At 43.5% G+C, this 21,420-nt stretch overlaps 2 protein-coding genes across 7 annotated transcripts in view; both read right to left on the bottom strand.

The window, feature by feature from the left end:
- Prmt7 (protein arginine methyltransferase 7) overlaps positions 1-3,398 on the bottom strand; it is a 59,910-nt gene extending 56,512 nt beyond the window's left edge. The window contains exon 1 of the mRNA XM_055621144.1: positions 3,333-3,398. The gene's annotated coding sequence lies outside the window, so the exon portion shown is untranslated. The remainder of the gene's footprint in view (positions 1-3,332) is intronic.
- A 62-nt stretch (positions 3,399-3,460) lies between these two features.
- Positions 3,461-21,420, bottom strand: part of Slc7a6 (solute carrier family 7 member 6) — a 24,166-nt gene continuing 6,206 nt past the window's right edge. For 5 of the 6 annotated variants that reach the window (XM_055621158.1, XM_055621155.1, XM_055621160.1 and 2 more), the window contains 9 exons: positions 18,259-18,817; positions 10,337-10,462; positions 7,847-7,991; positions 7,060-7,183; positions 6,717-6,820; positions 5,979-6,075; positions 4,998-5,147; positions 4,284-4,467; positions 3,461-3,566 (listed from right to left, as the gene is read on the bottom strand). In XM_055621158.1, coding sequence (XP_055477133.1) covers positions 3,472-3,566; positions 4,284-4,467; positions 4,998-5,147; positions 5,979-6,075; positions 6,717-6,820; positions 7,060-7,183; positions 7,847-7,991; positions 10,337-10,462; positions 18,259-18,781 — 1,548 coding nt within the window. In that variant the 5' untranslated portion in view covers positions 18,782-18,817 and the 3' untranslated portion in view covers positions 3,461-3,471. Of the gene's footprint in view, positions 3,567-4,283; positions 4,468-4,997; positions 5,148-5,978; positions 6,076-6,716; positions 6,821-7,059; positions 7,184-7,846; positions 7,992-10,336; positions 10,463-18,258; positions 18,818-18,952; positions 19,010-19,553; positions 19,615-21,420 lie in introns of those variants that run through there. The other variant, XM_055621161.1, reaches the window with a different exon arrangement.

The following is a 21,420-nucleotide window of genomic DNA, read 5'->3' as shown; positions in this document are numbered from 1 at the left end:
GTGGGAACTCATAAGCATCCCCCCCATACACTGACCAGTAGAACTTTCCCAGCATGTTCTGCACATGCACTTTGTAATTGTGTGGCTGTTGAACACTTGAGATATGACTAGTACAACAGAAAGCTCATGGATTGGTGTTTTGGGACAGGGAATGAGACAGGGTAGCCCTCCCTGGCTGTCTTAGAGCAGGCTAGCCTTGATCTGTCTGCCTCTGCCTCCCTAGCACTAGAATTAAAGGCATGAGCCACTATCACCAGTTTTGAGAGGATTTTTGGTTGTTTTAAACTGTAAGTTGCAATCTTGCCATAGTCTCGTAAGGTGCTAGTATAACATGTGCAAGTTACCAAACTGGTTGGGTTTTTATTTCATTTTAACTCAGCAACGTGTGGTTAGTAGTTACTGTAGTAGACATTAATTAGTATGAGGAAATAACAACATTCAATTCAGCAAATGCCCTCTTGTCCTAAGAATGCTGATCCAAGAGAAAGTGAATAACACAGATGCCTTCTTCCCAATGCTTTCCAGTTCAAAGCCTCTACTGCCTCTAGTCATTCCTTCACTTTATGTCTATTTTATAAGCCTTTACCTATATGGTAGTTCCCATCTACAAGGAGTTACTAAATGATGTAATTTGTATACTCAAATAGTTTTTACAACCAATCGATAAGCAAAAGTGTCCCAGTTACTCTGAGTAATGGGCAGCAATACAGCATCTAACACCAGTCATCGTGATCTGTAGGCATATAAGCAGGAATAAAATCCTGTTTGCCACTACAGTGTGTTCACTGGTGTGTATGTGTTCATTAAATTATGCTAATAAAAAAGGGCTGACAACTTCACAGACTGTACCTATTCCAAAAGGGGAACAAACTGTACCATTGTAAATGGGATTAGCACACCAGGAGGTGGATTCAAAGAGACAAAGACTCGGTAGGAAGAATTCCACCATGACGCTTGAGTGCTGTAGGAAGTCTAGCTTCTTTCCCACAGTAAGGGTGCCTGGGGGAAGCTATGTTCACCTCAGAAGGAAAAAATGCTGCCCTAGTCAAGTGATTGTTGGTCATTAAGCAACAGCACCCTGAGTGTGAGGTCCCCACTTCTCCCAGAAACCACTGGAGGGCAGCAAATTCCTGGGATTAGTTAAAAAGGACCAAAGACCACTAAAAAAAAACAGGCTCACACTCCACTTAAAAGCTGAGCTCTAGCAGAGCCTTGGAATGGGTACCAGCTTCCCTCAGACATGAATCATGTTTGTATATATGGTTTAGGCAAGTCAACCCATGATAGTACCGAAGGTTACCAGAAAGCTCTCAAAGATGCATGTCCAAAACCAAAGGCAACTATGATCACACTCCCCTAAGTCTTTATTGAGCAAGCAGATATCCAAGGTTACTCCTGTGCATTTTGGGCCAGTTTGGTAAAAAAAAAAAAGGATCAGAAGGGGAGACTGTCTCAGTTATTATTTGTATTGTTCACAAATTCCAAAACTTAAAGATGAAATGTCCATGTCAAAACAGCAGGTTCTTCTATGTCCAAGATGACATACCAAGATAGTTGTACAATCCAATGTAGACATATTGCCCACAAGCAAAGATGGAAGTCTGTTGTTTTGGCCTCAACTCAGCCTAGCCTGATCACCAGAATTAGCTGTTTCCACCCTTTTCCAGAAGTCAGACTGAGGTTAAAGTTGTTTTCTCTCCTACAGTCTCCATCAATCTTCACAGGGAGAAAATAGCAGATGCACAAGTACCAAGCACTTTTGGGACTCACTCTCACCAGCCCTTGGACAAGAGAAGGCAAGCAGATGTACTGTCCCACGACCCAAGATGGTTCAGAGTGTGAGCAAAGCCTGGTGCCCTGTGGCTTTCAGAAAGTTAATGACCAGAGCGGGTTTGCATGAGTCTATACACAGCAAACCCTCACATAGGCCCTTGAAGAGAACAAGCTATTTGATGACTTGAATCCACGAGATGTTCTCCTGGTACAGTGACAACTGATAGATCAAGGTGATCTACCTGAATTCCAGAACATTCCAGGCCTCTTACAGTTCATAACAGAGATCCAAAATTTTATTTTCTATCAACTAGAACAAAGACCTATGGTCTTAATAAAAAACAAAGGATTATCCTTTAAAATAGCAGTATTACCAGACTTCTGACTCAAGAACTTGCTCATCTGTCCTTGCTGGGTCTGAGACAGATGATAGGAACATGTGACTTATCTATACATTAACGTGTAACGGGTACATGATGAGACAGGATACTGTTATATAGCCCAGAGTGGCTACCCGGAACTCACTATGTAGCCTAAGCTAACCTCACATTCTAACTCCTCCTGGCTCCCCATGCCAAGTGCTCAGATTAGAGGTGTGCACTGCCAGCCTAGCTAAGGTACTTTTTCTTCACACACAATTCACTTATGACATCTGTTGACAAATGATCACTAATGGTTTGCTACAACTGATGTCCTGAAGTAAGTATCAATAAAATAATGAAATGTACAGATTGGTTTTTGGTGACAATAGTGGCTTGTCCAGGTAGTAGCAGAGATGCTCCATTCAGCTGGAGTGGTGAGGTTTTCTCTCAGCCCTTGTTTCAAGGGCTCCACAGCACCATGGATCAGCTAGGAAGGGCACAATCAAGTGGCCAGGACAAATTCCTTGATAAGATAGAAGCTCACCCTCTTGCTTAAGGATTCTGACTATACTGCTAATATGATCTGAGCAAAGTCAGTCAGACAGGCAGCACCTCCTCAAGGAGATGGATATTCTGTACACAATGAGAACCCAAGGATACCCCAACATTCAGACCCACAAATGAGAAGTCCTCAACAGGAGGATCTTCATTCCTAGACCCTGAAAAGTCTTTCATCAAGCTTATTGTTTGCTTGAAAGTGAAATTCCAGAAAAGGGAGTGATGTCCCTCTTGTGGAATTCAGGAAAAGAGGTACATTGATCCCATGTCAGATAAACGAAGCCTTGCTGCTCTTGCTACCCAAAAACAAAAAAATAATGCTCTCCCCAAGAATTTTGAGTCACAGGAAGAAATAGTAACATTCGGGCCTCTAAAAAAATCAAGAAGCTGGACTTGGTCAGAGGAAAACTTCTCATGAAGAAGCCCCACTGTAGACTTATGGTTTAAACTGCAAATAGCTGTGAATCATGAACCATTAACTGTCAACTTAACATCCTTTTTTTGTTCAGGACAACTTACCAACAGGTCCATACCTACTCACCGGAAATAAAACTAAACCAACCCTTCCCCATCCCCATTTCCCTCCCACTGAAGTCCCCATCTTCAAGCTGGCCTGATCAGTCTCTTCCCACAGCTTACCAATGAGAGAGCATTGGCCCTGAGCCCCCTTACAGAATGTGGGCCAACAAGCTCCTTTTAATTCAGAAGGGTTAGGTAACTGGTCTTTGGTGGCTGTGGTCACAGCTTTTTGGACTTCAGGGAATGTCATCTCTGGCTCCTAGTCAGTTTTCCTCTCAACATTTTCCTCTTCAGCTACATCTAGCTCAGTCAAGACGCAAAAGCAAAGCTTCTGGGTAACTCTGGTGACAGCAGCTAAATGAAGATAAGAAGCACAAGACTTAGCAAACATTATTTTACTACAGTTTCAATCTGAATACCAGAAGGCTGAAAACATATCTGTGACTCCTTCCCACCTGTGCCTTAGGTACACCAAGCCTGGCCTTGTCCTTAACCAACAAGCCTCTCTATTCCACACCCAGCCTTTTCTTCCCAGGTGTGGTCATACACCTGTAATCCTTGAGAGGTAAAGGCAGGAGGATGAGGAGTTCAGGGTCACCCTCAGCAACATAGCAAGCTCAAGACTAGCCTGAGCTACACAAAGCCCTGTGTCAAAAAATACAACAACAGGGGGCTGAAGGGACGGCTCAGCGGTTGGTTGAGAGCGCTGACTGCTCTTCCAGAGGGCCCAGGTTCAATCCCCTCATGGCAGTTCACAACTGTCTGTAACTCCAAGATCTGACACCCTCACACAGACACACACATAGGCAAACCACCAATGCACATAAAAATAGAAATAAAGATTTAAAAATATTTTTTAAAAAATTACAAAAACAAACCCAACAACACCAAAAAACAGATAGTGCTTTAACTCTAGAATAGAACACACACACGCACAAAAAAAAAAAAAAAAAAGATGATGGGCAGCCAGGTTTTATCCTCTTGCCATCGTAAGGTGGAAGAGTTGGTAGCCTGGTGCAGGCTGAGCATAAGCACTCAGCCAATGAACAATAGGAGCAAAGAGACACTCACCCAGAACATTCCTAATAAAGAGTGGCCTTCGGGACTCTGGCAGGTAAACACCCATGAAGTAGACAGGGACCCCAGAGACAGCAATCCCAATGCCAATGAGGGAATTGATGGTGTCACTGAAGAGGGGTACGGCCACCAGAAACAAGGAGCATATGCAGAACACGATGGGAAAAAAGAGGCTCAGCTGAAATAGAGGTTAAGTGAGATTTAGTAGGGTGAGATGAAAGAACACAGCCTGATCAAAAGGTATTTCCAGAAGGCTTGAGAGATGCCTTAGAGGGTAAGAGCATTGGGTGCTCTTCCAAAGGTCCTGTGTTCAATTCCCAGCAACCACATGGTAGCTCACAACCATGTATGAGATCTGGTGCCCCAAACACTGTATACATAATAAATAAATAAACAGATAGATAGATAAATAAATAAAGTAGGAGGACCCAGGGCTAGAGAGATGGCTCAGTGGTTAAGGGCACTGTCTGCTCTTCAGGAGGACCTATGTTCAGTTCCCAGTGCCCACATGGCAGCTCACAGCTGTCTATAACTCCAGTTCCAGAAGATCTGCCACCCTTGCACAGGCAGAACACCAATGCACATAAAATAAATAAAAGACCCACTTGTGCTAGTATGCAAGAGCTGTGCACATTGAGCCCTCCTTGGCCACAGAGTTAGTTTCAAGCTAATCTGGACCACATGAGGTCCTATCTTAACCATGCTGACCTTAAGAGGTCGAGGCCAGTCAGGCTCTTTCCATCGAAGGTAGAGCTGTCCAACAACAGACAAGCCGACAAAGAGCCAGTAGCTGAAGCTGAAGTAGTTGATGAGAAGGAAAACATCCTTTACGATGAGGTAGATGAGTGTCATGGTGCACTGAGGGGTAGGTAGTGGAGAAGACAGGAGAGTGTCAGTACTTCCAGCCATACCAGGGAACTCCACCATACAGCAGTCTGTCAGAGCTGAAACAGCTTTACCAGATTAGCTCTGGTTTTCAGTGACAGACAGATCCATCACCAACATTAACCTTCAAGGCAACATCTCCACCTCCACTTATACTCAGTGTTCCCCTTATTTATTGCACACACTTTGGTTAACAAGGTAGATTCTTCTTCCTTTCTGATGGCAGAAATCACAATGGGAATTACACTGCTGGCAAACAAATGGAAGAAATGCCTCCAGAACCATCATAGTCACCTGGAGCTTTTTGAAAGGGAGTCAGCAAAATGGATCCATATCTACTCTGAGAGTGTCTCTTGTATGAAAGAATCCTAGCGGATAGGGTTACAGGGACTAGCTTTCTAAGTCAAGGTCAGACCTGCTTAAACTTAAAAAATAGACAATTTTCCTACCTTTTTTTTTCACCCTGACTCATATATCAACACGGGGGCAGGGAGAAGCCCTTCTGAAGCAATGAAAGGGAGGCAAGAATATCTAAAGCTCAAGTTCAACTTGTTATGTAAGAAGGCCTTGTCTGGGGCAGAGGGCATACTGTTCCCTGTATGTAACAGTAGTAGAATGCCTTCCTAACTTCTATGGGGGCCTAAGTTCCATCCCAAACACTTCAAAAAAGATAAAAAACAAAACAAAACAAACAACAATAAAAAAAAACTGTGCTTCAAATCTTGGAACAAAGCCTAAAGTATAGTGTAAGCTAGGAATCCTGCACAAACCTGCCTAGGCCCACACCCTCCCAGAAGATCTTACATTGAACAATAAAGCAGGTACAGGTGTAAAGCGCTCAATGTGGATCATGGACAGAAAGTTCGGGAGGTGGCCCTCACGGGAGCCCACGAAAAACAACCTGTATGGGGATGAAATGTGTCAGCAGCCTTTTATTCAGTCACATTACTCAGACAAACTAAGCTCAGAGCCCGTGGCAGGGGGCGGGGAACAGGGGACAGCCTCACAGGCCCAGCCCGTTACTCATACTGCTCACTATTAGCTATTAGTATGCTGTTCAGTACCAGCACCTCACCACTACCCAGGAACGCTCTCCCACCATTATCCCTGGACCACTCCAGCCTCTCAGCAAAGAAATTCACTATCATCTATCTACCAACACTCCCACTTCTGAACCAGATACCTCACCACATCCCACAGATGCTGTTTTCATGATCTAATGGCATTCCTCATCCACCAGGAGTATCCCTATTCTGCCACTGTACAAATTTACAGCCACCACAGTGGTTTTTTTTTTTTTTTTTTTTTTTTTGGTTGGTTGGTTTATTTAAAAGACATGGTCTACTATGTAGGTCTAGTTGGATTCCAACTTGAGATCCTCCTATTTCAGCTGACATTCTTTTAAAAGCCATCATGGGGGTTGGAGAGATAGTACAGCAGTTAAGAGCCTGTACTACTCTTACACTGGTGCCCCTGCAACTAGAGACAAATGGTTATGAGCTGCCTATAAAGAAAAGTCTATCATCAGAAAAGCCAAAGTACCTTGATGAAGCGAAGATGGATGCATTTAGGCCCCCAAAGCAGGACAGAGCAACAGCAATGGGGATGGTCCAGCTGAACATACCAAATGTCTGGTCAGCAAATGTCTGAGGGGAGAGCAAAGAAGGGATACTCAATACAGGATAGAGTTTTGTAATCCCCACCCCCCATATCTATGATCTCTAAACAAGGCAGTCACTGCTAGCCTGCCCACCCTTTGCCCCATCCCTCATACTGTAGAACTACAGTAGCTACAGGAAAAGACTGGACTATTCAGGAGCTAAGCACCATATGATCCTCATGAGATGAGAAACATGAGCAAATGAGGATCCCCCAAGAGACTCACCACAGCCACAGCATCACTGTTATGGACATCTTGAATGTCTAGCACTGTGTAATAGGCCACGTTTGTCAGGATGTAGATGAGTGTCACAACTGGCATAGAAATCCCAATGGCCAAGGGCAAATTTCTGTAGGACAAGTGAAATAAGGCTACGTAGAACCAACCTCCCCTAAGAATGACAACTGATCCAGCACCCACTGGAATTTGCCTAACACTTAACAGTTCACTAGCTGCCACGTCTTTGAGATGGGCTCCTCTTCCCCATGTGAGCTGGGGTGAGGATGCTTCCCATGCTCCTGGGCACTGTCCACTGGGAAGAACAGGACTTTCCCGGAGAAGGGGCTCAAGATTAGTATCCTACCACATTAGGGCCAGTGAGTCTCATGTGGCTTTATAATCTTCCTGCATCTATGATCTCAGGATAAATGCAAGGAGCAATACCATCTAGAAACTGAAGCCTAGGCTTGAGGCCTGGTAGGCCAGAAACATTCTCAGTACCACAAGAAAGAGTCCTGCCACCTCAGCCCTAGCTGGGTCTGCTGCTGCCCACAAAAAACCTCTCCTCTAGGAACAACCCTGAGTGCTCTCCAACGGAACACGAGGGTGAGAGCCAGGACTTTCCCACATTCACTCACTCCCATCCTAGCCCCCAACCCCTCCTAACTGGAGAAGGGGAGCAGGGAGAGGAAGAGGAGATGGGAAGTAGAGGGAGGAGGTTTGAGAAAAGGGTAACTGTGCCCACCATCAGCAGGAGTTCCAGCCAAGATGGACAGTGTGATCTCGCCTTTACCTTTCTGGGTTTTTGATTTCTTCTGTTACAAAATTAAGGGTGTCCCAACCTGAGTAAGAGAAGAGGGCAGAGTACAGGGCAAGAGAGAGGTTTCCCATTTTCCACGAGGAACCCTCAAAGGCGTCCTGAAAGTGCTCAGTGTGTCCTGTGGGGCAAAGGTGGGTAGGAGACCAGGGAAAAGAAACAGGAGGGAGGAAGAGAGATGGAAGGAATATGGAGAAGATAAAGAATACAAAGATGAAACAAAAGGGAAAAAAAGAAAAACAGGGCAGGGAAAGAAAGAAAAAAAAAAAACATCATTTAATACCAAAGAACAAGTAGAAACTCCCTTGAGCTTCACCACCCACCTACTCCCTCAGGTTAAGTTTTCCTTAGTAAAACTAGGTGATCAAGAAAACAAAAGCATGCCTGGCTGAACTCTGAAGGAACATTTCTTTCAAGGCCCTACAAAATTTCCATTTCCTGCAAGTGACCTCAGTTCTTCCTATTTTGAAGCCACTAGTTGTTTCACACAAAGGAGTACTTTCTACTGACAATCAAGACACTTTAGCAGAAGGCCTTGGCTCAGCTCACTATACAGTTTAGCCACTATTTGCACTCTATTTTTTTTTTTTTTTATCAGTCTCTCTGCCATGGGTGTAGTGTGGTTGCCTGGGGCAGGAAATCTGGGGCTATACAGTAACTGAGATCTTATCTCTTAATGGGCTAACCCCACCCTTCAGAGCACCAATCCAAGCAAAGAAACCGGAAGCCTACCTAGCTGCACAGGACAGACATCCAGACAACACTGAGTTTCTAACAAGAGTCAGCCTTCTAAGGTGCCTGTCATCACCCCCTGCACAAAGCCTAGACTGAGGGGTAGAAAGAAGGCTCAGTGGCCAGCCACTTTTAACAACAGCTCCAGGGAGAGCTGACATCCTCTTCTGGCCTCCACAGGACCCATACACATGTGCCATATTCACATAGACACACACACAAAGAAAGCTCACACCCAGATTTCAATGTGGCAAAAGATATAGGCGTGCAGCAAGAGTTTCCAGGGGTTATCAGTCACTGCACACAGAGGAGGTTCTCTAAGCCACACACATTTTAGAGGAATGACTACTTAATCACCCAATTTTACTCCAGGATGCTCCTGAGACTCCAAGGACATTTAGATGCCTGGCTGTAGTTACTTGGCACTAGTGCACAGTTCCTAAGCTAGCTGTGTAGAATTACGTAGTGCACTTCATAAAAGCACAGCTTTGGACTTGGGGAAGCACTTGTCTAGCATGCATGTAGTCTTGGGTCTCTGGTCTTTAGGACCATACACACACAAGAATGTATTTAATTTTCAATTTCAGATCAATAGGTCTGAAATGAAGGGCTCAGCTCCCTACGTAACTCTAAATACAGCCATGTTTAGGGACTGAAAACATAGGGAATTGGCTGTTAAATGGGGAAGATATCTTTTGCTAAAGACCTTCCAGGATATCCTGGAACACCCATTAGCCTCAGTTTGCTCTGACCCCAGGATGAAAAGCTTTCAAGAGCCAGTATGTAGCTACATGGTGGTACATGCCTTTAATCCCAGCACTTGGAAAGCTATAGCAAGAGAATTAAACAGTATTTTTTAAATTTAAAAAATTAAATAAAGAGGCTAGCAATAGTGGCACACGCATTTAATTGTAGCACCTGGGAGCAGGCAGGTAAATCTCTGTGAGTTCAAGGCCAACCTGGTCTACAGAGGGTGTTCGAGGATAGCCAAGGCAATGCTGAAAAACCCTGCCTCAAAAACCCAAAAAGAGGGGGCTGGAGAGATGGCTCAGAAGTTAAAAGCTCTGGCTGTTCTTCCTAAAGGTCCTGAGTGCAATTCCCAGCAACTACATGGTGGCTCACAGCAACCTATATGGAGATCTGGTACATAATGAGATCTTTTGTATACATAATAAATAAATAAATCTTTTTTTTTTTTTTTTTTTTTTTTAAAGAGGACTAGGGGTGTAGCTGAGTGGCATATGGTTCTGGTTCCATCCTCAGTACAAGAAAAAAAAAAAAAGAAAAAAAGAATACAATGCTTAACATAAATCCAGATAAACAATAAATACTGAAAATTGGCCAAGAATTCCCTCCCCTACTCTCCAGGAAAGTCAAGTTTTACCACTCACTGCTTAGTGGTTACAGACTACATGCAGGACTGGTAATCTATTGCCCTAGATGACTTCTATGAATGACTCAATGATACTCCAAGTTTCAAGAACTCCTAGGACCTTTGCTAGCTTTCTGCAATGCTCTATATTTCCACAGAAGCCCTGAGGAGAAGCTGACATTTGGAATGTCCAGTTGGCCAAGCCATCCTGGCTGACAAAGTCCAGGAAGAGAGTCACATTCACTAACAACACTCTAGATTGAATGTATTGAGAGATGAAGCTAGCTGACTGAGTCCCTCCTCAGGGAGCCAAAGAGACTTCAGGAGACATTTACCCTTCTTCCCACCTCAGCCCCTCTTACCCTGGCACAGTTTAACAAGGCCCATGACAATGATGGCAATGAGTGCCAGGACCTTGGCATACGTGAATGTGTCTTGTACTCGTGTGCCCCACTTGACATAGGCACAGTTCACAAATGTCAGCAGACCTAGAAGGAAAACCATAGTATCACTGGCAGGTTTGAGCTGAACACACCACCCCAACCTCTATAGAAAACATTCTTCTGTTCTTCCTGCCTAAGTTAAAAGAACAGTGGAGCAGTGAGAAACGGAACAGGTAAACAGGAGGAGCAGCACATAGGCCAGCTCATATTCATACTGGACATACTCATACTGTATCCAAAGATACTAGGGCATGTATAAACACATATATGCTCTGAACTGCCAGAACCATTCCTGGAACTGTTCCCTAGCACCTAGAATGAGTGGCTTCACTTTACCCACTCTTACCCAACCAGACCCCCAAGGTGCCAAGTGATGAGGCACAAAACCTGTCTATGTTCACATGAGACAGTAGGGACAAAAAGGACCCAGTAACAAATGAGGTAAATTTGAATACTGATGACCGTGTGTGTTCTATGCTTGACATTTTCACAGGCATACTTCACTACCCACTCTCACAAATTCCCAAATGTAGTTGTCCATTTCGCATCTTACACATGAGGAAACTAAGGCTGAGAGAGACTATCATTCCCAAACTTACATTCCCAAGTCCAAATGATCTCCCTAATCCCATTCCAATGCAAACTTGCCAATTCTAAGGCAACACCATGAAGAATGAGCCCTCTGAAAACTTGCCAGGCTCCTGTCAGCCCTGCTACCTTTGAGATACACACTCATGGACCTCAATAACACCTAAGCCTGTAGACACTGACGGTTGTGAACTGCTAGTTGACTGAGGCTTAACCCACAGAGAGATCTCTGTTCCTGCAAAATAAGGACAATTTGACCCAGGGAATAACATGAGAGCAACTGTCCAAGGGCTTCTACAGCAAGAAGGAACACAGTGATGCCTCTAAATTAACAGCCAGTTGGGCAATCATCAGAATGTTGGACCTTTCTCTACTTAAAAGGATAGTGTACAGGACCAGCTGTGAAAATGACCACATGTGATAGAACAGGCTGCATGGTGTTTCAAGAGATTCACTTAATATGCTGCCAAATAGAGCTGGAGAGTTGGTTCAGCAGTTAAGAGCACTGACTGCTCTTCCAGAGAACCTGAGTTCAATTCCCACCACACACATGGTATCTTACAACCACCTGAAACTCTAGTTCCAAGGGAACTGATGCCCTTTTGCCAACCTCCATGGTAACCAGACACACATATGCTAGCAAACACTCATACACATAAAATAAAAATAAATATTTAAAAAAAAATGCTTCCAAATAGTTCAGTCATATAGATGGGGACACACATGAAACAATTATATGGGGTTGGGGATACAATGTTTAAGTAGGTTGGTGGGAGAGGAGGAACCAAGAGAAATATGTGCTGCTGAAAAATCTTCACAGGGAATAACTGCTTATCAAAGTTCTCTCTTCGGGTAAGCCTGGATCAGGTAAGATAGGTAGTTAACAGCCACCAGTCCACAGGCACCAAAACAGTACAGTAAGACATTTTGAGGTCCTTGTTCATCTCCTTCTTAGGACTTGCTCTCTTTCCCCTATCAGACCTGCTCAAGCTAAGCAATAGATCCAATCTGGGCCTGTAAGTTATCTCTCCCGGAATACCAAGAGAGTAGTCTGAGAGTCCAGAACTACACCAAGTCAAAGACCATAGAAGTCCTGAAACCACAAGCAGAGGAAGAAATCAGGACTACAAAAAGAATGAACTTGTGAGGGAAGAAAAAAAAAAAAAAAAAAAAAAAATATATATATATATATATATATATATATATATATATAAAGAAATGCACAGAAATGGAGAAAAAGACAAAGACAGGAAACAAAGATAAGGTAGAGACAGAGAAAGGGGGACAAAGAGAGAGATCAAAAACTGGACAGCACAGAAGAGACACAGAAGCCTTACTCGGCTCACCAAGTATGCTTCACACCCCTCAGCCCATGTGCCAGACAACTAGTTTCAGTCTTGCTCCTCCTCTCCCTTTGCCTCTATCCTTCTGTAGACTTTCTGCAGACATGGTCCTTTCTACACACAAGTAAACACAGCCTGCAGTGGAGGCAATGACTGTATTAAAAGGATGAATGAAGGCATGCCTCTGGAAGTCCCAGCAGGGCCCATTCCAAAGGCCAGCTGGATAGGCACTAAGGCACTTGGTCAGTAAAACTGACTGAGAAAAAGACTAAATCGCTGGAGAGGAAGAAAGCCTTTTTCTACGGTGTATGACTTACATTATGACTTATTTACTAAGCACATATGCTTCTTTCTCAACTAAAGTAGTTAATGAGCCACAACACACTTGCCAGAGAGCAGGACAGGAGGATGAAGTGAGTCAAATGCCTACAGCACAAAATCTAAGGAACATTCCCTCTCAGGGAATAAAGTATAGGAATCCCTGAGTAAGAATATCCTCAGAGGCTGGCCTCAGATAGCTAGCTTGCCTCATTCTCTCAATCCTGCCAAAGAACACAGTCTACCAGGCAGAAACCAAATCCCATGCCTGCTTGCCTGCTTCTAATCAGTAAACAAAATTTCACCACAGATCCTCACCCTGTATGTTTCCAAGATTTTCCAGCCCCATCCAGCTCACCAGACTGAGCCTGGAGGCCAGGTGCTCAGACTCCAGTGCTACAACTCAAACCTCTAACCCTTCCTCCTTCTTCATGTCCCCATGCTACTCAGGCCAACATCAATGATCATGGACCTATATAATAGTCTCTGGCTCTCTGAGAGCTTATTTTTAGTCTGTTCTGGTAGTTCTAGGGATGGAACACAACATGTTCTGCATGCTATCTAGATGTTTTACCACTTCTGGGAGCTTGTTACTGAAATCTGACTGCAGATCCAGACCAAACAATAAGACAGAAATTTCCAAAGTCACTCCATGGCAGACTGATTGTCACCTTCCAGCATTCTCCCCTCACCCGTCCCCTTAATAGAAACTTTAGCTGACGCCAGGCATGGTGGTGCATGCTTACAATCCTAGCACTCGGAGGCAGGTGGATAATCATGAGTTTGAGACCAGTCTGATTTACAAAGAGAGTCCGGGACAGCCAAGGCTACACAGAGAAACCCTGTCTTGAAGAAAAAAAAAAAAAGAAGAAGGAAAGAACAGCAGAAGTCATGGCTATCCCAGACTTTCCCACAGATTAGCCACTTAGATTTTCCCTAAGGATGTGTGAAGAGATGCTTCAGGTCAGCCTCAGGATGTATTTCCGAAGGACAAAGCCCGCCTTTCTTTGACCCAGTAAACTACACGCAAACAGTTGGAACTTAAGAAGCTACCCTAGGCCATGGCAAGAAACCACATAATGAGGATCACAAAGGAACATGCTCCCCAAAGTTACCCGGCTACCAGAGAAATAAATGTCTGTCAGAGTCAAGAACACTTGAAATTTTAAGCTTGTGACTATGGTAACAGTAGCCAGCGCTTTACCAAGGCTAGAGTAATAGTTTATGTTAAAACTCTAAACGTTAGAAGTCTTAATATCGTGTATCATCTTTTAGTCTCATTTCTTACACACCTTAAATCACTTCCTCAGACCCTCACATTTCTTAGACCCTCACAATGTCAGTTTTTCATCCATGCTGCTTCAGGTGTTTTGCTGTATGTTGAAACCCCAAAAATGCAACACATGCACTTCTAGACTGAACTAAGTCTCTCATACTTTCTTCCCTCGACAAGAATGTGGCCAGGCAACCTCAACTGCAATCCCAACTATGCTGGGTCCCAGCTCCCTCTTCCCACAGAGCAAGGCCGGGAACTCGGGTTAGGGAATATCATCCATATCCTCACAGAAACAGGCCGGGTGTTCCTAAGGAGCATTCATGGAAAGGGAAGTGAAATTCAATTTAATAGGTGGGCAGTGGTGATGCACACCTTTGATCCTAGCACTCAGGAGGCAGAAGCAGGTGGAGCTCTGTGAGTTTTGTACCAACAGATCAAGTTCCAGGACAGTCAAGGCTACAGAGAGAAACCCTGCCATGAAAAACAAACCAACAACGACAATAATAAGTTTAAAAATAATTTAAAACTTTTTTAAAATAATTTAATTTTTTTTAAAAAATAATTTAAAAAAAAAAGCCATTATTCTGCCTAATGCGGTAGTATACAACTGTAAGCTTAGTACTTGGGAAGCTGAGGCAGGAGGAGATCCACTTTGAGACCACCCTGGCAAAAACAAAGAAACCCTGTCTCAAATAAGTGAAACAGAAAGAAAAATAAGTCATTATTCTCCTATAGTTCCTTAAGTTGTCAAGAGCTCCTAAGTCTGCTGGGTTAAGTCAGCAGCTAGAGAGCCCCACCCATCACTGAAAATCCCAAGATGACAGAGCACAGCTTTAGGATAGCTTTAGGATAGTCGGCAGCACTTTTGACATTTTGAGCCAGTAAGACTATATACATCCTGTTTGGCAGGATGTTAAACATTACGCTTAGTCTCTACCTAATAAACAACAGCAGCACTGCTTCCTAATAATTCTACCCCAAAAATGTCTCTGGATACTGCCAAATGCCACCTTTGTGCCAAACTAAGGTCCCCCTGAGAACCACTTTAGGAGAAGTAAGACAATGTGAGAGATTCTACCACCACCCATCACTTAGATCTCAATGCCAAACATAATGAAGTGAGATGCAGATGGAAAGGCAATGGCTGGAGCAGCAGCATTTTCACTGATCAACAAAGCAATACAAACACGAAGGCTAGAGGACGGCACAGTGGGGTTTGCGGCCCTTCCTGAGTTTGTAACTTCCCGTACCACAGCAACAAGGGATCCAACACCCTCTTCTGGCCTGTGGGCACTGGCATACATGTGGCACACACACAAAGCAACACGTAGCTGAGAATAGCAATACACTTTTTGCGACCCGCCCCCCCAGGCAGGGTTTCTCTGTGTATGTATCCTTGGCTTGCTACATTTAAAAGTAGCAACAACTGTCCAAACAGGGCTAACTGCCTGAGGGGCAAGAATCTGGGTTCAAATTTTCCAGAATTCTTGCTTTTTCAAGAAAAAGTACATATTCTAATTTTTCTTTGTATTGTGTCTAATGTTTGTTTTAGAGACATGACCTTTCTCTATAGCTCAAGCTGGCTCAGTCCTCACTTTATAACCCAGGACTGACCCTGAACTCAGAGCGCTGAGCACTGGGATCACAAGAGTGCGCCACCACACCCTGCTAAATTCTGGTTTTTCAAAAGCTAATAATTAATTCAAATTATTTAAATTTAAAAGACTGTGAATGGGAAGAGGAATAGAGAAATGTAAAAGTGAGTATGATTGAAGTGTGTCACAGACAAGTATGAAGACATTATAACAAAACCCATTATTTTGTACCACTATACAATTAAAAAAATTTTTTTTCTCGTTTTCCAAACAAGGTTTCTCTGTGTAGCTTTGGCTGTCCTGGAGCTCACTCTGCAGACCAGACTGCCCTCAAACTCAAAGATCTGCCTGCCTCTGCCTCCCAAGCATTAGGATTAAAGGAGTGTGCCACTACTGCAAGTCTAACTTTAAATATTTTTTTAAATGGGGAAAACCAGTGCTTCATAGTGAAACCGTCCACATAAACAAACAAACAAACAAACAAATAATAAAAACAGGGGAAGGCCAGAGTCTCATATGTGTGTTCCTTATCTCTTGCCATGTGAAATTCTGTTATCTTGGAACTGAACTGGGGGGCTGAAGAGATAGCTCAGAGGTTAAGAGCACTAGCTATTCTTCCAAAGGTCCTGAGTTCAATTTCCAGAAACCACATGGTGACTCAAAACCATCTATAAGATCTAATGCCTTCTTCTGGTGTATAGGCATACTGTATACATAATAAATAAATCTTTATAAAAATTATTCAAAAAAAAAAAAAAGGCCACTGACCTTCGATTGGAATTGTGAGTTGCTTGATTTATAAATAAAAAAAATTAAGCCAGGCATCATGGCCCATGCCTGCAATCTAAGTACTCAGTAGACTGAAGAAGACACAAATTATTTAGGAAGTTCCAGGCTGAGAAATACATAAATAGATAGATTAAAAAAAATAAATAAATAAGAGCTGTGTAGGCCTAACAAACCTATCTGTGGGCCAAGTCTGGCCCATGAGCCACCATCTTATAGCCTGTTCTCTATAACTAAACATATGGAGACTTCCTAGATCCTAAATTTTTGAATCAAACTGTCTTTCAAAAAAAAAAAAAAAAAAAAAACACACTTAAAGCCAGGTGTAATGGTACATGCTTTTCATCCCCACACTTGGGAGATAGAGGCAGGCAGTTCTCTTTGAGTTCAAGGCCCACCTGGTCTACATAGTGAGTTCCAGGGCTGTCCGAATTACACTGAGACCCTGTCTGAAAAACGAATAAAATTTTAAAATGCCTGTTTATTATTTTTAATATGTGTGTGGGGGGGGGCTGCATGTGGTTATGTGCACCTCAGTGTGGGTAACCATGGAGGCCAGCACTGATTACCTTTGGAGCTGGAGTTATTGGCAGAAGTGAGCCACCTAATGAAGTCTTCCGGAAGAACAGACAATAAGCAGTAAAGTGCTTTTTGTTTTGTTTTTTTTTTTTTTTTTGTTTTTCAAGACAAGGTTTCTCTGTGTAGCCCCGGCTGTCCTAGAACTCACTCTGTAGATCAAGCTGGCCTACAACTCAGAGATCTGCCTCCCTCTGCCTCCCAAGTATCAGGATTAAAGGCATGCACCTCTCCAACCTCTGTCTAGAAAATCTTTATCCCAGATATCCCAACCAACAAGGTGGACTCCTCTAATGTCCCAGTTTCCGGCAAGGTGGACCTTTCTATGTCTTAATTTCAAAACATCATTTTCCACCCTACCCAAACCTCACCCTCATCTTTTGTTTTTTTCAGAACATATGTGTCCAGAGATCATGTTGATCTCAATGTCTTTCCTACCCATTCTCCCTTCTATCACATTCAAACTCTGCTTAAAGTTTAAGCCTATGACCTAAGTTCCAAGAAAGGAAATAAGCTGAGTCCCAAAGCCTCATTGGTTAAATGCTACATGGTTTTATGCCTTGGCCTTACTTCTAGTAAGACCCTGTCCTCAGATATGAATTCTGTAAATGCCTGAGCTTCCAGGAAAGGGACTCATAATTCTAGTCCTAAGAAATCTGGGTAAAGATACACCGTGAGTGAATGAGAATCAGAAACCCAACGGCTACATTGCTAAGAAGTGATGCCACTCCTTCAGTCAAAAGATAAAATTCTTGGTATGAAGATAGGCTTTCTGTGCTCAAAAAAAAAAAAAAAAAAAAAAAAAAAATAAGAGGCCATTTGGTATGGTGCCTGCTGCTTTCAACAGGCCACAAAGAGCGGCAGTGACAGGAAGGGGGTACCCCATCATCTAGAGAAGCCTATATTCTCCTTGATGCCTTTAAATTAGTTTCTAAGGAAAGGCTGGGAGCACAAGGCCTTAGCTCTGACTTATTACAAATAGTGATGTTGACACCACCGAAACCACCTGACCCTCCAAAGCGGCGGCAGGGCGGGGGGAATCATCTGGAAAGACAAATGCAAGACACGTACCAACCTGTCTCAGAGTAGGGAACAAAAATACAGGATAGTTAAGAAAAGTCCCAAAGCCGTGAAGAGATTCAAACTTCTCCCACCCCCATCCTTTATATTTACTTATGTCTTAGAACCAAATAAACCAAATAAGTGATAATTTTTTTTCCCCATAAGGTATATGATGCCTCACACCTTCTCTCCTCCCCCAAAGAACAAAATTATAACACTCAGGTATCAGGTACCCACACAAATTAATATGAGACCCCACACCTCCACATCTGCTCCCCGCCTCACCCCCATACTTACATATACAGGCAGCAGCAAGGAGACGGCAGGCCACATATGGAGGATCACAGGTGGGGAAGGAGGGCTTGATGATATAATTGGCGAAGGTGATGGCGATGACGGCCTGACTGGTTGGCTCAACAATTAGAAGTGAGTTCCATAGACGGATAAAGGCGATGAAGCCCCCAAACGCCTCTAGAATATATGCATAGCTGGCCCCTGACTTGGTGATAGTGGTCCCCAGTTCTGCATAACAAAGGGCACCCACAACAGAGAAGAGCCCACCAATGGCCCACACAACTAGAGACAGCCCATAGGAAGCAGTATATTTTAGAACACCCTTGGGTGAGACAAAGATCCCTGAGCCAATCATGTTGCCCACCACCAGGCTGACCCCATTGAGCAAGGAGATCTCCTTCTTCAGCTGCATAGTTTCTGGAGACCCTTGAGATGGTGAGCTGGCATCTTCTTTTACAGTGTGCTGGCTGGCCTTGGGGAGAAGATGGTACGTGGGTGTGGGGCTCTCAAGCTCCCTGGCTTCCATGGTAAATGGATCCTGTACACCTGTGTTTACTGTGGCCTGGCAAAGAAAAAAAGTATGTCAAGTCTAGGGCAGGAGTTAGTGTAACTCTGGCTTAATTTCACCTGCCAGTCAGAGAGATTTCCCTGCCCACCACTTGCTTAGGCATATCTCCCAACATGCAGAACAACAGACCTGTTTCAATTCCAGTCATAAGACACAGACACTAGAGGCAGGCAGTATCCAGTGCTCCTAAGAAAGACATGAGTGCTCAGTCCCAACCTAATGACAACTTCCAACAAGAGATCTGTCTTAATGAGCAAAGAGGCCAGCAAAACTATTTGTCTACGGTGGATTCTCCCTAGTTTTGCTCAATTCTGTTTGATCATTTGAGACAAAGTCTGCCTATATAGCCCTGGCTGTCCTGGAACTCACTATTAAGAGCAAACTGATGCCAGGCATGGTAGCACATGCCTATGATTTCAGCACTCTGGGAAGCAGAGGTAAGCGGATCCCTATAAGCTTGAGGCAAGCCAAAAGAATGGGATCAGCTTTCCAAAATCCTCTGCTCAACAAAGATGCAAAGCTGGGGGCTCAGAGAGATGCCTCAGAAGTTAAGAGCACTGGCTGCTCTTCCAAAGGTCCTGAGTTCAATTCCCAGCAAACACAGGACGGCTCACAAACATCTATAATGAGATCTGGTACATATATGCTGGACAGAACATTGTATATATAATAAATAATAAATAAATCTTTTAAAAAAAAAGATGTAAAGCTAGGTAAGAGTGGCACACACCTATATTTCCAGCACTTGTGAGGCTGAAACAAGGGGATCTCCGTTCAAAGTCAGTGTGGACTTATTGTGACATCCTGCCCTTAAAAAAAAAAAAGAAGAAGAAGAAAAAAGAAAGGGGGGGAGGTGAGCTGGCTAGAGGACAGAAGAGAAAAAATAAAACATAATGTCTATATTAGCTCCTGGCTTAACAGGCCCCAGGGCAAAGGAACCAAGGTCATTTGAGAGTGAAAAAAGTTTTCAGGGGAAGCTCCTCTATCTCCACAGACCATACACAAAACCCTTCTCTTACTTGTCCCAATCCCCTTCCAAGAGTCTGGACCTGGGCCCAAGTCAAAAAGATTGTCTGGGGCATGAGAAATCTCTTTAAGTCCAGAAGAGTGGGCCCAGACTACTTCTATTTAACAAGACTAGACTTTTCAGAAAGGACTTCTCATTCTTGGCACTAAGTGATGTAGGTTTCTCTATGCAAGCATGTGGAAGCATATTTGTTTCACATGTCTGTCAAGTGAGTTCAGGTTTCCATGGGAACAAATCCAGTAAACAGCTAGGAGTCTAGACTCTCCGGTAAGAGTGAAGTACAAAGAGACCTTCAGGGCACTTTTTTTTACCTAACTCAACACTCAGATAGGCAGAAAAGTCTGGCCCTAGAGTCCACTCCAGTCTCTTCTATTCCTCAAAAATTAGCTGAGCGTGAGGGTTACCAGGTATTCCTTTTGTACTTGTACAACCTGGCACCAAGCGTGTCTGATATACCAAACACCCAGCAGCTTGTTCTGAAAGAATGTGCTATAGTCAGTCACACTCGAAGACCTCTTGCCTAAATCTTAGTCCCAGCACCTGAATGAGGGACTTTAGGAAGGACTCTGCTCGCCTTCAGCCAAGGAGAAAGCTCGTTTCTTCATTCGAAAACCAAACACAATTATCACTATGAGCCTGTCCTCGGCCAAGTAATTAAAACCCCTATCTTTTTTAACCCAAGAGCAAAATTGTGAAATAACTATAACAAACTCCGGAGGACAGATAGCTGAATTTCAGACTTGCTTTGCCATAAAACCCCAAGGCCATTCCTTACCTTTTCTCTAAACCTAACACCCCCACCTCACATTCCTCTGGAATACTGGCCAAGCACCTCATCCTCAAGGGTTATATATAAAGACACAACAATGAACAAAATAAAGTAAGTATGGGCATGGTTTGTATACTCAGAATAAAACAATTGTGATGTGGCAGCATAAAAACAAGACCTAAGATCAGAGACTGGAATTCACCAGCTCACTGCACCTCACCATTTCGACCTTCAGCTGTTCTTTCCAAAAACCTTATTGACTCTGTTAGTGTTACAGTAGACAACATAAAACTCTTCAATAAAATGTGAAGGCTTGGGCTAGAGAGATGGCTCAGTGGATAAAGACATTCGTCACCAAGACTGATGACCTTATTTTGATCCCCAAAACCCACACGGTAGAGCAAACCAGCTACCACAAGTCGTCTGTGACCTTTACACACATGCATTCACGTGCACACACAAATATGTATATAAACGTAATAAAAAAATATTTGAAGACAACGAGGTGGAGATGATGATAAAAATGGGCCAGACTCTTGAGAAAGATTAGGAGATAATTTGTTCACAGTTTCAGAAACCAAAAGAAATGTCTGTAATCCCAGCACTCGGGGAGGCAGAGGCAGGCAGATCTAGGAGTTCAGGGCCAGCCCAGTCTACAAAGCAAGTCCAGGACAGCCAAGGCTGCACTGGAAGGGAGGGAGGGAGGAAGGGAGGGAGGGAGGAAGGGAGGGAAGAAAGAGAGAGAGAGAGAGAAAAAGAAAGAAAGAAAGAAAGAAAGAAAGAAAGAAAGAAAGAAAGAAA

The sequence above is a fragment of the Psammomys obesus genome, unplaced genomic scaffold (genome assembly GCF_907164565.1).
Source record: "Psammomys obesus unplaced genomic scaffold, mPsaObe1.curated_primary_1811, whole genome shotgun sequence".
NCBI lineage: Eukaryota > Metazoa > Chordata > Mammalia > Rodentia > Muridae > Psammomys > Psammomys obesus.
The sequence above is the reverse complement of the archived record's forward strand: the minus strand, read 5'-3'. Positions and strand labels throughout refer to the sequence as shown.